The sequence below is a fragment of the Crotalus tigris genome, unplaced genomic scaffold (assembly GCF_016545835.1).
Source record: "Crotalus tigris isolate CLP2741 ecotype Arizona unplaced genomic scaffold, ASM1654583v1 scf7180000018548.2558034, whole genome shotgun sequence".
In the NCBI taxonomy this organism is placed as follows: Eukaryota; Metazoa; Chordata; class Lepidosauria; order Squamata; family Viperidae; genus Crotalus; species Crotalus tigris.
In genome coordinates, this window is record NW_024097071.1 from 1,095,718 (window position 1) to 1,110,754 (window position 15,037).

The 15,037-nt window shown below is 34.3% G+C and overlaps 1 protein-coding gene across 6 annotated transcripts in view; it reads left to right on the forward strand.

The window, feature by feature from the left end:
- Positions 1 to 15,037, forward strand: part of NR1H4 (nuclear receptor subfamily 1 group H member 4) — a 41,041-nt gene that overhangs the window by 6,945 nt on the left and 19,059 nt on the right. For 3 of the 6 annotated variants that reach the window (XM_039354072.1, XM_039354071.1, XM_039354075.1), the window contains 4 exons: positions 2,582 to 2,653; positions 5,290 to 5,652; positions 7,268 to 7,408; positions 10,533 to 10,666. In XM_039354072.1, coding sequence (XP_039210006.1) covers positions 2,582 to 2,653; positions 5,290 to 5,652; positions 7,268 to 7,408; positions 10,533 to 10,666 — 710 coding nt within the window. Of the gene's footprint in view, positions 1 to 145; positions 2,341 to 2,581; positions 2,654 to 2,817; positions 2,952 to 5,289; positions 5,653 to 7,267; positions 7,409 to 10,532; positions 10,667 to 15,037 lie in introns of those variants that run through there. The other 3 variants (XM_039354076.1, XM_039354073.1, XM_039354074.1) reach the window with 3 other exon arrangements.

Genomic DNA, 15,037 nt, shown 5'->3' on the forward strand with positions numbered 1-15,037 from the left:
GATTGGGTGCCCTTGGGCCTGTCACTCTCTCTCAGCCCAATCTACCACCCAGGGTTGTTGTTGTGAGGAAAATAGGAGGAAGAAGGTGTGTTGGATATATTCGCTACCTTGAGTTATTTGTAAAAAATAATAAAGGTGGTAAATAAATAAACAAAGAAATGAATGAATGAATGTAGTTTTCTATCATTTTAAACAATTGACTATTTTTTGAAATGTCCTCAATTAGTTTTTAGTGATGCTATAAAATGAATAAATAATTAAAGAAAATAAAGTGATTTAGTGGTAAAGCACACTATTAATGCAGCAGCAGAACACATATGCTGTATAGAAAAAGATCCCAGCTTGTGTCCTTCACTATAAAGTTCCTGGATAGCAAGTATCAGTCAGCGCAGGCAGTAGGGAAATAAATGTTGACAGTAAAAAAAGGTTACATTAGCTCAAATAAGCATGTCTAATAACTGAACATTCAAGAATTCAGACTCCCCATCTGTTCAACCATTCTGTGGTTCTTGGTGCTCTTTGAGCTTGGTGGGTTTTTTGCAGACATTTTGTTAATGTTACCTAGTTTGGCAATAAAACGTCTGCAGGAAAACCACCAAGCTCAGAGAACACCAAGACTCCACTGGTGTTTAACCCTGAGTTTAATCCTGAGCCACAAGTATTCTTTTTTATCAATTCTGTGGTTCAACCAATTCTATTTCTTGACTCTGTCCAAATGTCTTTCTTTCCCCATCATTCAGCAACATTTACATTTAGTCAAACTATTTATCGTGTGAAAAATTCATAAACTCTTCTGTAGGTTTGTTTTTATTTTGTTTTGTTTTGTTTGAAAATATACTTATAGGTGAAAGAATGTAGTGATCTGGACTGAAGTCTTGAGATGGAGTAGATGGGGGAGGTGTTAACCATTTTTCCTTTCTGCATTCTTTGAATGTCTGTAATATTTCTGCTCTATGCCTCTTCCCCTCATCTGTTTATCTTTCCATTTTCCTCATAATACTTCCTTTAGTCTCTCTGTCACCACTTCTCTGTTTTCAGCTGTCAGCATATAAGGGCATCCCATCAACTTAGCTAAAAGATAAGAATAAATGGGTTTTGCAAGCAATGAGCAGGTGACACCAGGTTTTAGAATAGAAAAGATTTTCTGAGACAGTGTATAAAATACAATCTGTTTCTATATATACTGCTTTAAGTATACAACTGGTATTTTTTATATAATGAACAGTAAAATGGTTCAATAGTATTTTTTTCTTTCATATATTACATTGTTAGCGTTATTGGGATATATGTGTACAACAAATAAGATATATAATAAATGTAATAATCTTTGGATATTTTTGCCATGGTGATCAGTAACTCCTCAGTATTCCTCACCATGTTTTTCTGAATGCTGATGCTTTTGGGTAGGAATTAATTTTTTTTCCTCACCTTTTGTCAGTGGCAGACAGCTGACATGTTATATTCCCACATGGCAGCAGATCACTCAACTTGTATTCAAAACCATTAGCCAATGAGATGAGAGGAGCACAGCTGGTGGCAGGACTGCACTGCACAAAAAGCTGATTGGCAGTAGGAACATACTGATGGCCAGCAACAGCATAAAGCATTTGGCCAACTTGAGACATGATGAAAAAACCGCAACCCACTCCAAAATTCTCTTGCTTATAAACATACTTGAATCAAGTTATTTATATTTTTAACACAAAGATGATTTTCCCAATACATCTCTTATCTTGGGGGGAGGGGGAAGAATAACATGTGTTTCCCCATGAGGCAAAGAGCAGTCCTTCTCTAGAAACATCTCTGGCAAATCCAAGAGGAAAACATAATTTGATATCAAACAGTCGACCTATTTACAACACTCATACTGACTTGCTGACTGTTACATGAGGCATCTTGATTTCCCACAGCAGTTTCCTTGCCTCAGGGCTAGAATAGGTTTTTATATAGATTTACCATTGTGAATTATAATATATTGGTTGATTGGCTTATTTTATCAAGCAGTATTTTTATACTTCATTATACAATATACTGATCCATAAGAAATAATACAACAGGCAAGCGTACAGTTATGAATGCTTCTTCTGAGATCAAATTTTCTAAATTTCACCAAATTGGGCTGGACATTTGTCATAGCTACTCTCTCAACTTATTTCTCATAATAAAGTTAATCAGTAAACCATGTAACCTCTGCCCTACTATTTCCTTGGCTGGTCTCAGAGGAAGTTTTATGTATCATTTGTGATTAGGGTTTTGGAAGTTAAGGAAGCAGAAGAGAAACTATATTACAACATTTTCAGAAACTCTACTTAAATTGTTAAATTGGTTTGCTCTTAAAAGGTAAGATATCATTCCAATTTACTCATTTATTATTCTTAATACTAGATAAGATCATTTTTAGTAGTTATAATGAAACCATGCCTAAACATTGATATTTATGACCTAAGACATCCAAATACTATTATTTCTTTTTATATGTATAACTAATTCAGCTTGGAACTATCTAGTGAGCATTTTCTTACTCTACATAATAATTTCTTATATGGTAATTTTGGTTCATATTGTTCTTGATTTGTGGTAGACCAATCTTCTCCTTCCTGGTGTCCTCCAGATGTATTAGACTACAGCTGTCATCTTGCCCCAGTCAGCATAGGTAAGTTGAAAATACTCTATAACATATAGACTACTTGGTTTGGGAAACTGAAGTATAATATTAAGACTTACATATATTAACTTCTGTAAAATAAGAATTGATAATATAACATTACAATTGTGAATAATATTGTGATTAATAAGGAACAGGTTTTCTCTGTCCAGTTGTGTCTGACTCTAGGGGGTGGTGCTCATCTCCGTTTCTTAGCCAAGGGAGTCAGTGAAGAGACCTCCATGGTCATGTGGCCAGCAGACTATATGCCAAGGCATCCAGAATGCTGTTCCTTCCCACCTAAGTGGTACCTATTTATCTACTAGCATTTGCATGCTTTTGAACTGCTAAGTGGGCAGAAGCTGGGGCAAGTAATGAGAGCTCACCTTGTTGCACAGCACTCAGGTCTTGAACTTGGGCTGTCAGCTTTGCAGCTGACCAGTTTAGCATCTTTAACCACTGAGCCATTGTGCTTCCATATTGTGATTAATACTACTATAATTATTGCAATGTTTATTTGATTTTAAAAGGACAACCAAGCTCATTTACTAACTGGGGGAAACTAGAGTTTGTTATCTAATTTTCCTTTAATGAATTAATGTACCAGTAGCATTTAATGGTTCTTTAGAAATCAGTCAAACTTTCTTTTGTAGTCCATGGCTTATGTTTAAAAAGTGTTCTTTGTGTACGTAAATGATGTAACAAAGACTTAAAAATTTAAATATATTGTTTTTGTCCCCCAAACTAAAATTGATATAATATACATCTATCCTGACAAATACCAGCCTCATATTCCTTCAGTCCTACTCTGCTGAAAACTCCTCCTATCTGTATAGCAGAAAAGAAAAATAATTTAAGATAATTGTAAAAACAATTATTGTATCATTTATTTATTGTGTTTTCAGAACAAATTTACTCATTCATTTGACCATAGTTTATTTAAATAACCCAATGTTTCTATGACATACTGATTATAATTTAAATAAAGATTTGGTTTTCATTCTATCCTAAAATATAGCTGGGTTAGTTTGTGAGAATATCTTGGAAACGAAAAACAGAGGAAAAGACTACCAAGATCACATCAGAAATCACCTGTTTTCATGTTGTAGGAATTTGCATATGTTAATCCTTGTAATGCCACTATGTAACATTTATAATTAACTATTGAATTTTTTTACTTAGCAAAGCTAGTAGTTTCAATAGCTTTTTAAAGTATCAGACAAATTCAAGGAAGACAGAGAGAGAACTAAAAACATTAATTATTTAGTAAAAACAAAATGTTCTATTAGTTGAATCAAATTGCAGCCTTCATTGAAAAGAAAAATAACAACTGTAAAAAAGTAGTAATTTCAGATTTTCAGCACTGTACTTTTAAAATAGTTCCTATAAATGTTTATACTGAAAAATGAATACAGAAACTGTTTTTGCACTTTCACTAGAAACATTTAATCATAAATTCAAACTGATTGACTCTGTTCACACAATACAAATCAACCACATTGGAGTCTAACAATATTTATATGTGGTTTTGTCAGCAAATATATTCATGCAGTTTTAGCAACTGGCAATTCAATATTTAGAATCAAGAGCTAGATGGACACACAACCTTTTTATTCCACTATGTAAATATCTTTGGGGTGGAGTGGGAACTGACAAGGAAAGAGAGATGCTTTTCTTTGGAAAGCTGAGTAGTCTCCCACCTAGGGAGGGGAGGAGACAAGAGAGCAATCTCCATTGTATCTTTCCCTTCTACTTTAAACAGTGCTGGAAAAGAAGACCTCTGTATTATGGGGAAAAGTTTCATATGCGGTATAAAAGTTGTTCCGCAGCCCCTACCACAGTCCTACAGTCCATCGCTAATTGGCATGTAACTGTAGTCCCCTCATCTGGCATACATATCTTCTTCCTGCATACAGTTTATATATACACCCAACCAAATCTAAAAAGAATTAGCACGTCAAGGGAATCCAGCAGAGTTAATGAGAAAAAGAAAAGACATTTATTCTTTAAAATGTATGTTGTAGATTGATCACTATAGAATAGTGGCCCCCAACCTTTTGGCATCAGGGACAGTTCCATGGAGAGAGGTTTTTCCATGGACCAGAGGGGGCATGGTTTCATGTGCTGCCTGCATCCCACAGATGGGGCTTTACTTGTTTATGTGGCCCAGTTTCTTGATTGCCGCAGCTCAGTGCCAGTCCACGGACCGAGGGTTGGGGATCCCTGCTGTAGAATCTCAGTTTAATTGACCACTGAAGGAAGAGGATATCTACTAATGCCAAATGGTAGTAAATTCATATCTGTCATGTTCATCAATATGCATAATCTATATAATCATATAATTGACATAACTCTTGCTTATTCAGTAAATACTCAATATAAAGTGCAACACTCTTATTTAATCTGTAAAATCAAGGGCTGTTTGAACAAAATATGCATCCATTATGTATCACAAATCCATTAATCCAAGGTCTTACTATAATTAGATCCATCCATGCACATTTAGCAAGCTCAGTTCAGGATGATTGAACATTAATATACACTGCAAGGATGTACAAGAAGAAAAAAATGGCAATGATTATTTTTGGTGAAAATAACTGTTTCTGGAATATTGATTTAGAAATATATCTTCTGTTATTATTGAGGTATACATCCGGATCCAATGATTTCTGCAGCGAAAGATACTGATGTGTCATCCTACTCACAGTACAACACTATGCATTTTTGCCCAATGCAGCCTCCAATCTCTTTACCATCTTATTATTCAAGTTTTAATCTTTATCCTCAACAATCTGAAGAATGGCACTCCCCTGTAATGTACGAACTTGGAAAAATGCCTTCTAATCATTTACAAACCAAGGAGACAGATCTGGTAGATATTCCTATAGCCAAGAAGTCTCGGATGGGTCTACTCTCTGGAAGAACAAAAGATAAGGAGCTGTGTGTTGTCTGTGGTGACAAGGCCTCTGGGTACCATTATAATGCCCTGACATGTGAAGGCTGCAAAGGTAGGACACATGTTTAAAAATAGAACTATTTATATAGAATTCATCTACTTAACCAGAGATAGAGCCATTGTCAAGATCTTCTCAACCATGGCAACTTTAAGATATATATATACTTCAAACTCCAGGATTCCCTGACCACCAATTCTCTCAGAATTCTGGGAACTGATATCTACATACCTTAAAGTTGCCAAGGTTGAGAAATACTGTTTAGATAAAAGTCTGTCAGTAGTATTACTATAATAAGATTCTGTGATTACAGATAAGTCAACTGATAGAACGATATGACAAGATCATTCACTATTTAGCAAAAGCTTCAGAAGCACATTTGCTTCACTATCAAGTCACGAGGGTACAAATCTTATAATTTCTTTCACTAGAAGGATTTTCAGTGCATTTATCTTGCTAGGATTAGAAAATTTTCTTACTTGGAATAGCTTTTGTATTTAATATTATGCAATAACCTGGTACAGCTATCTACTCCATTGTTCAAACAAGTGAAAGATTGAGAGATGTGTGCTCCATGTATCACATTGTTCTATGCATATATATAGGGACATTGTTAGAAATAGCACTATAACAAATCAGAGCAGAGTAGCAACTTTCTATTCTAAATTGGAAAAAATACATTTCTCCAGAAGATATCTTTATAGATTTAAAAGCCTATATGGTATAAAATATTATACTTAAGGAAATTGAGTTTTCAAAAAGCTGAAAAGGTGCCTTTGCAATCAGTCAATCATTTAATCAATTTTTATTCAGTCACAGATCAGAAAATTAAAAAAAAAGAAAATCTCTATTAATTAGAGAAAAAAGGGGTAAAAGTTCTAAAATACCTAAAAAAGATTAGAAAAGAAACTACAGCATACTGTAAAATAATAGTTAGCTGTAGTCAAAGAAGTAACAGCAGATTGATCTGATAATAACTTGTTAAGATAAAATAAATCTAAACTACCAGGATATTAAGTAATGAATAGAGATAATTTCTGGCTGCCTTTGCATGATAGATTCAACTATAAACTTTATTTAGTGAACATGCATTAATTTACTGCTTAGTTGGAGTTTGTCTATCATCAATCATCCAGTTCATTGTTCAAAAGTGCTTTTTTTTTCAAAAGGCAACTGGATTTTTTTTTAGTTTTTAGCCACAATCAGAGAGGACCATATATTTGAAACTATGTACCAAAGATGAGGAGTTATTGTGGCTGGAATGACAAAACACACTAAGCCAAGACCAACAAATTACATTGCAATGCAGTACAATATGTACTGTAAGCCAAGCTGGTTCAAATAGCATGATAAAGTACCATTACTTTGGTGCAGTCTACTGTATGTACTCCAGCCTATGTGGTTGGTAAATGATGGCTTATGGGTTAACAAAATATGTCAACTTGACTATAATTTAACATGACATATGAACCCACTTAGAGGATAACAGAATATGCAGCATTTGAGAACTGATTATACTCAAGTTAGAAATTCAGCCTAGATAAAACTTTTACTGTGATCTATAAAACACATTTTTCTAATTAAAAGCATCTTAAGTTAGTGGTATTCATATAGTAATCATTTTAGCATTGGTTTTAAATCTGAAATATTATTCTGCATATATCATCAGGTTTCTTCAGAAGGAGTATCACTAAAAATGCTGAATACAAGTGTAAAAATGGAGGAAACTGTGAGATGGACATGTATATGAGGAGAAAGTGTCAGAAGTGCCGTCTACAAAAGTGCAAGGCAGTTGGAATGCTGGCAGAATGTATGTATACAGCTATTTTCACTTATTTCATTTTAATTGCAAATTAATTGTAGTTTGTTTTTATAATATAGGGGCTATGGATAGTTAGGAAAAGATAATATGGTCTTTGAATTCACCCATTTAGGAAAAAAGTGAAGATCAGATTTACTGTTGTATTGTACTTAACTAATGTTAGATTTATCATAGTATTTTATTAAAATTTACTTTCTTGGCATGTGTTATGTTTTGTAAATATACAAGTACAGGATTCAAGCTGTTTGGTGTTTCCTATTAATAGCTTCAGTTATTTTAGCATAATTGCAGTATCAAACTAGTTTAAGCTCATACCGGAAATTAATCTATTCTGAATTCTTAATGTACTTCTCCAATCTGATCACAAGATGCTATATCAACTCTTATGCTTTGTAGAAAACAATAGACTTTATTAGCATTTCGGAATTAATGAAAAAATTCTAGTATAATTAACCCCCTTATGCTGTCAATTTAAAAGCAAAGATCTTGCTATATGCTCTCTCTACCCTCAGTGCACAAGCAACCAAACAAATGAGGCTGCCATGATGGTCAGACCCCTTAATGCAGCGGTTCTCAATCTGTGGGTCGCGACCCTATTTGGGGTCGATCGACCATTTCACGGGGGTCTCCAAACAACGCGATCCGCCATTTTTTTGTCAGCTGGCGCAGGGGGCGGCGCTGCGCATGCACGCTGCGCAGGGGGTGATGCAGGGGGCGGCACTGCGCAGGCGCACCACGCAGGGGGGCTGCCGCGCATGCGTGCTGCGCAGGGGGCGCCGCCGTGCATGCGTGCCACGCAGGGGGCGCCGCCCTGCATGCGTGCCACGCAGGGGGAGCCACCGCGCATGTGTGCCGCGCAGGGGGCGCCGCCGCGCATGCACGCCACCTGCTTATGTCCGGGGTCGCCGTATAAAAAGCTTGAGAACCACTGCCTTAATGAATCTGTAAGCGTGCAATAAAAATAAACTTTCTTTAAAATAAAGTCAGGTTATTCCCAGAGAAAGGGGAAATGTGTTTATCTTCAGGATTACCAGTAAATGTATCTTCAGTACTATGAGTAATTTAGTATCTGATAATAAAATAATCAGAAAAAAATAGGGCAATGTAACTAATGCTGCCCAAGGAAATGGAAACTTTCAAACCAGCAGGCCATTTTCTCAGATAGTCTTGAGTGAAGCAAAGGCAAATAATAAGGCACTGTGACTTAAATGTCCCTTTGAAATGGAAACTTGTACTTTGTTACTATGAGAGTCATATAACTTATAATTTAAACATAAGCAGATTCTTGTAAAGTACAGGAATGAGGACATCATACAAGTTGTAACTACCTTCAAATAAGGAGTGGTACTGTTCATTTTTAATTTAAAAACAACCTTCAAGGTTTGCCGGATAGTTAAACTTGTAACTTTTTTTGTAAATTGACTTTAAGCAAATGATCTCTCTGAAATTAACATTACCTTGGACTTTGAGCCTTTACTCATAAGACAATACTGCAATTATTCCTGTAAAATGTTGCTATACTGCAAAAAAAGAGGGAAATCTTATGGTTTTTATTACTTTATTTGTGCATCCCTGAATCATCATGATGTAGTGATTACACATCATGTTTTTGTGCAGTTAGAGATACGTTTCTAACTCAAAACGTAGAAAGTAATCCTCACTCAAATCTGGTTCACACTTTGTTGGAAAGGCAAGCTTCTCATTGGAAATAATTCTGAGATTTTATTAAATAGCTTAGAAGGATGAACAATACAATAAAACAAAACAATACAGTAAAAACTGGAAAAAAATTAATACAATAAAACCATTTGTCAGATATTTGCTGGTCTGAAGATAACGGTACTGTTATTTAGAACAAGAGATATCCATCTGAATACATTAAATAAGCTTCTGGCCCTAGTTTATGTATACCATGTGTTTTCTGATTCATGGATATACAGAAATGTCTTTTTCCCCTAGTGTATGAAGCAACTGTCACCCTTTGGTAGTATTCATAATGTGATTTACATTAAATACATCTGGAGAATGCCAGTTTGCTAAGGGCTCCATGCTAAAACGATCAAAGTCAGCACTAAACCTAGTGCCTATGTTGTGATTATAAATGCCATTTTAATCTTTTGAGATATTATGTGGAATTGTTATTTTAATCCCTTAAATTTCCTCTTCTTTCTGTAATAAAGGAAGTTTGATTTCTGTGGTGCATGATTTTATAATATACAGGATATTAAAACTGTTCATTGCTGAATTAAGAATTTTTGTAGATATCTTCCTCAACAATATTTGGCCTCTTTTCTTCATTCTCCCAGGTGAAACAAAATTGTATATATATATACACACAAAAGTATTCCATTTGTTATGATTGTTATAGCCCTGCACCATCATTTACCTATTCTTGGACAACAATATTTTATCTTCTTAAACTGATATAGTAAGATTGATTTTTTAATATTCTGAGTAGAGAAATATGGTCACTGAAGTTGGCTATGTTACTTTGAACAATTGTGATAGATGGGAGGGAGGAATTACATAGGTCCAGCCTTGGCAATAACTTTACAAATTTATTTCCACCACCACATTTCAGGTATTAATAGACATAATGAAATTATTATTATTATTAAATGCTGAAATAATGTCAATAAGTGGAATATCTCCTCATTTTTTTCTGAGAATGTATATAATATGTAAAATTAACTCTTGATTTCCACCCAGCTATTTCAAACTGTGTCTGTCTATCATGGAAAAAATACTTCTGGGGAAGCAAATTTGCCTTTCTCTCTATAGCCTCACAAAGCTGGTCCAGTCAGGAAGAGACTTTCATCAGGCAAGAAGATGATTAACTTAGCAAAAGCTTCCTCCTCCTGTTTTCCCTCAAAGTGATAAGAAGCATCCAGCAGCAATTGGGGACATATGATCCTAGTTGCCAAAGTAACTTTGACTAGGAATGGATGTAGTTGCATCCACTCCTGGACAAGTTTACCTGAACATGTGAATTAATAAAAAAAAAAGATGGAGATTGTAATTATACATGAGCCTTTATTCGTTACTTTTGGGATTACCAACATGGATAAGTATCAGTTGTACAAATTATAAGTATTCATTTTCTGATTTTCAGGTTTGTTAACTGAAATCCAATGCAAGTCAAAACGACTAAGAAAAAATCTATCACAGCGCCCAGATGAGACTATTAGTGAAGATCTCGAGAAACCTGACCTGAAGGAAGTGTCATCTACAACTAAATTCTATAAGGTAATAAAATTACTGTAGCATCTCATCACTCTATAGTTTGATACATCTAGTAAGTATGGCAGACTGAATGAGAATTCTGACAAGCAAATTTCTATTACCTTATAGAAAGGTGAGCTTTTAATAATGCAAATAAATAAGTCTTCTGTTTGCTGGAATAAACCATATAACTGTAAAATTATAATTTAATATTATTTATGTGCAAAAGTATCATTGATGGCCTTGAGAGTATATCAGTTTATACTATGATATAATCGGTATCAGTGTGGTAATCATCCCTGAATTTGGCAAAATATTGTTTATTTAGTTCTAACCTTGGTCATAGTATGAAGCTAGCCTATTGAAGCTAGCCTAAATCAATTATGATTTATTCAGTAAGCCATGATTAAACAAACCATGGCTTAGAGTGGTATGTGAACTATCTAGAGCAGTGGTTCTCAACCTGGGAGCAATGGGGGCTGCAATGTCATCACAGGGGGCTTGAAGAAATGTTACGATTTAAATCTTGAGTTAAGTCTTAGGGGTCTATGGCCATGGTCTATCGCCACAAAAGGTATTTAAGAGGGTCAGTAGTGAAGAAGAGGTTGAAAACCACTGATCTTTTTTTTTTTATTTATTAAAAATTTTTATAAATTTTTACAAAAAGACAAAAAAAACAATACAATACAATACAAAAACAAAGCAAAACAAAACAAAGCAAAACAAAACAAAACAACCCTTCTCCAACCCTCCCCAAAACCCCCACTCCCTCCCCCCCCCGGAGCTTCCCAGAGCAGAATATAGGTTTAATTAAAAAAAGTTAAAAAAATTATATGAAAAAAAAGAATATAACACTAAAATATATGTATATATATAAAAATAAAAGTTATAAAAAAGCTAGATGATATTTTTTATATCCAATTTAAATTGTATAAACTTTATCCATTTATCCCAAACAGCAAGAAATTTCTCTTGCGATTGTTCTTTTAAGAAAGCCGAAATATTTGCCATTTCCGCCAAATAAGACACTTTAAGAAACCATTCCTGCAAAGTAGGCAAAGATTCCTTCTTCCAATATTGTCCTACTAACAGCCTTGCGGCTGTGATCAAGTTCAACATCAATATAACCTCCTTTGTATCACAATCAGTAACTATACCTAATAAAAATAATTGTGGAGTGAATTTTACCCTCCTTCTAAAAATTCTCTGAATATTCCACCATATCTTGATCCAAAAGGCTTTTATATTTCTGCACGACCACCAAATATGATAGGTGGCATCCAAACAACCACATCTCCAACATTTAGGCTGTAGGTCAGGGTACATAAAAGACATTTTTTGTGGATCAAGGTGCCATCTATAAAACATTTTATAAAAATTCTCCCTTAAATTCTGTGCTTGTGTAAATTTAACATTTCTCACCCAAATAGTTTCCCAGGTATCCAGTAGAACTGGTTCACCAAAATTCTGCGCCCATTTAATCATACAATCCTTAATTAATTCTGTTTCTGAATCCAATTCCACTAGAACCCCATAAATTCTCTTAATATGAGTTTGTCTTTGATCCTTCACTTGCTTAATAAAATTTTCATCTTCTCTGAGGAAACCCACCTTACGATCCATCTTCCATCTGTCTACTAATTGCCTATATTGAAACCAAGAATAAATAATATTTTCATGTGCTAGCTCTTCCAATAATTTTAACTGCCAATTTTGTCCATCCCATCTAAGTAACTGTATATAAGACACCATATCCATTTTGACACCTCTTTTTATCCCCTCTATCGCATGCCAAGGTATAGCCCATAATGGTATTTTAAAATCACTTTTATAATATTTTCTCCAAACCCTAAGTAAAGAGATTCTTATAATATGAGATTTAAAAGCCCGGTCCACTTTTTTATTAAATATTAAATAGGCATGCCAACCAAAAAGTAAATCCCATCCCTCCAAATGGAGTATCTCCAAATTTGTTAAATTTACCCAATCACTAATTGATGTTAAAACCACCGCATCATAATATAATTTCAAATTCGGTACCTTGAGTCCACCTCTCTCACGGGAGTCTTGCATGATTTTAAACTTTACCCTTGGTTTTTTCCCTGCCCAGATAAATTTGTTAATACCTTTCTGCCATTCACTTAAATTAATCTCATTCTTCAAAATCGGTAACATTTGAAACAAGAAAAGGAACTTGGGTAGAACATTCATTTTTATCACTGCAATTCTTCCCATGAGAGATAATTGCAACTTCTCCCAATTCCTCAAGTCTTTCTGTACTCTAACCCACAACCTTTCATAGTTATTCTTAAACAATTTTGCATTAGAAACAGATAAAATCACCCCCAAATATTTTACCTTATTAACAATTTCAAAACCCGTCAAATTAACCAAAATCTGCTTCTCCCGAATAGTCATATTTTTAGGTAGGATTTTAGTCTTATTAACATTAATCTTAAAACCCGAAACCAAACCATAATGATAAGTCAACTGTAATAACTTTACTACAGAATAAGTAGGTTGCGACAAAGTAACCACCAAGTCATCTGCAAAAGCTCTTAACTTATATTCTTTTTTGTTAACTTCTATTCCTTTTATCTCCTGCGACTCTCGAATTTTAATCAACAATATTTCCAATGTTAAAACAAACAGCAACGGTGATAATGGACATCCCTGCCTACTACCTTTCTCTATTGTAAAAACCTCTGACAAACCTCCATTAACAATAAGTTGTGCCGTTTGTTTTTGGTATATTGCCGTAAGAGCTTGTAATATCTTTTCACCAAGATTCATCTCTTCAATTACTCTTAACATAAAATGCCAATTCAATTGATCAAAAGCTTTTTCAGCATCTAAAAATATCAGCCCTGCAGAAACTTGATTATTCTTATCTAGATATTCTAATAAGTTAATAATTTGTCTAGCATTATTTTTCATGTACCTACCAGTTATAAACCCAGATTGATCCTTGTGCACAAGATAATGCACAACCCTCATAAGCCTATTTGCTAAAATTTTTGCAAATATCTTATAGTCAACATTTAAAAGAGATATAGGTCTATAATTCTTCGGTAAAGTAGGATCTTGATCCTCTTTTGGGATCAAGGATATAAAAGCACTACGCCATGAAGGAGGAATCTCTGAGCCCTGTAAAATATTATTAAAAAGATCACCTAATGGTTGAATCATCTCTTCCATTAGAGCTTTGTAATAAACAGATGTCAACCCATCCGTGCCCGGTGCTTTCCCTAGTTTCAATTGTTTGATTGCTATCGCAATTTCCTCATTAGTAATTAAACCATTAATTTCATGTTTCTGGTCCTCTGTCAGTTTGGGAAAGTTGGCCTCACTTAAATATTTATTTATATCTAAAATTTGCACATTAGTAGATTTATATAATTTTTGATAGTAATCTAAAAAAGATTTCTTAATCAATTCCTTCTGATACACTAGTTTACCCTTATAGTTTATTTTATCTATTATTCTCTGTCTCTGTTTCTTTCTTAGTTGATAAGCCAACCATCTCCCTGGTTTATTAGCATTAAAAAATGTATTTTGTTTCATAAACAATAAATTGGTTGCGGATTGATCCGCCATCAACATGTTAAATTGTGTTCTTAGCAATTTTATAGATTCTTTAATCCTTTCATCTGAAGGATTTAAAATCAAAAACTTTTCTTTTAATTTGATCTCATCTTCCAATTCTTTACGTTTCTGAATCTGCTTTTGCCTATGAAAGTTATTCATTTTTATCAAAATCCCACACATAAATGCTTTACCTGCATCCCATACCATTGACATTGAAGTCCCCTTATACATATTCAAAGCAAAATAATCCTTTAAACACTCCTTTAACTTTTGAACATTCTTTTCTTGTCTAAATAAGTTCTCATTCACCCTCCAGGATCTTCTCTCCTCTTTTTCTTGAGTCAGCTCCATCCAAACTGGACTATGATCCGTCAGCGATCTAGGAAAAATCTTTACATTCTTTACTCTATTATATAAATCCGTTGTAATCAAAAAGAAATCAATTCTTGAGAAGGATTGGTGTCTATCTGAAAAGAAGGTAAAGTCTCTCTCCTCTTGATTACATTCCCGCCAATAGTCCCTTAGTTCCCAGTCCTCTTTCATGTCAAAAAAGGCTTTAGGTAGTTTTGCCTGTTTAAAAAGAGGAGAAGAACCTTTCTTGTCCCTTTGTATATCTAAGACACCATTCCAATCACCCATTAATATCACGGATCTATAGTCCAGCAAAGTTATTTTTTGATGTAACAATCTATAAAATTGTTCCTGTTGCTGATTTGGTGCATAAAGTCCCACTATAAGTATTTTCTTACCATATAAACCAAGTTCAATCATTACATATCTTCCTTGGGGATCTGATTCTACCAGACA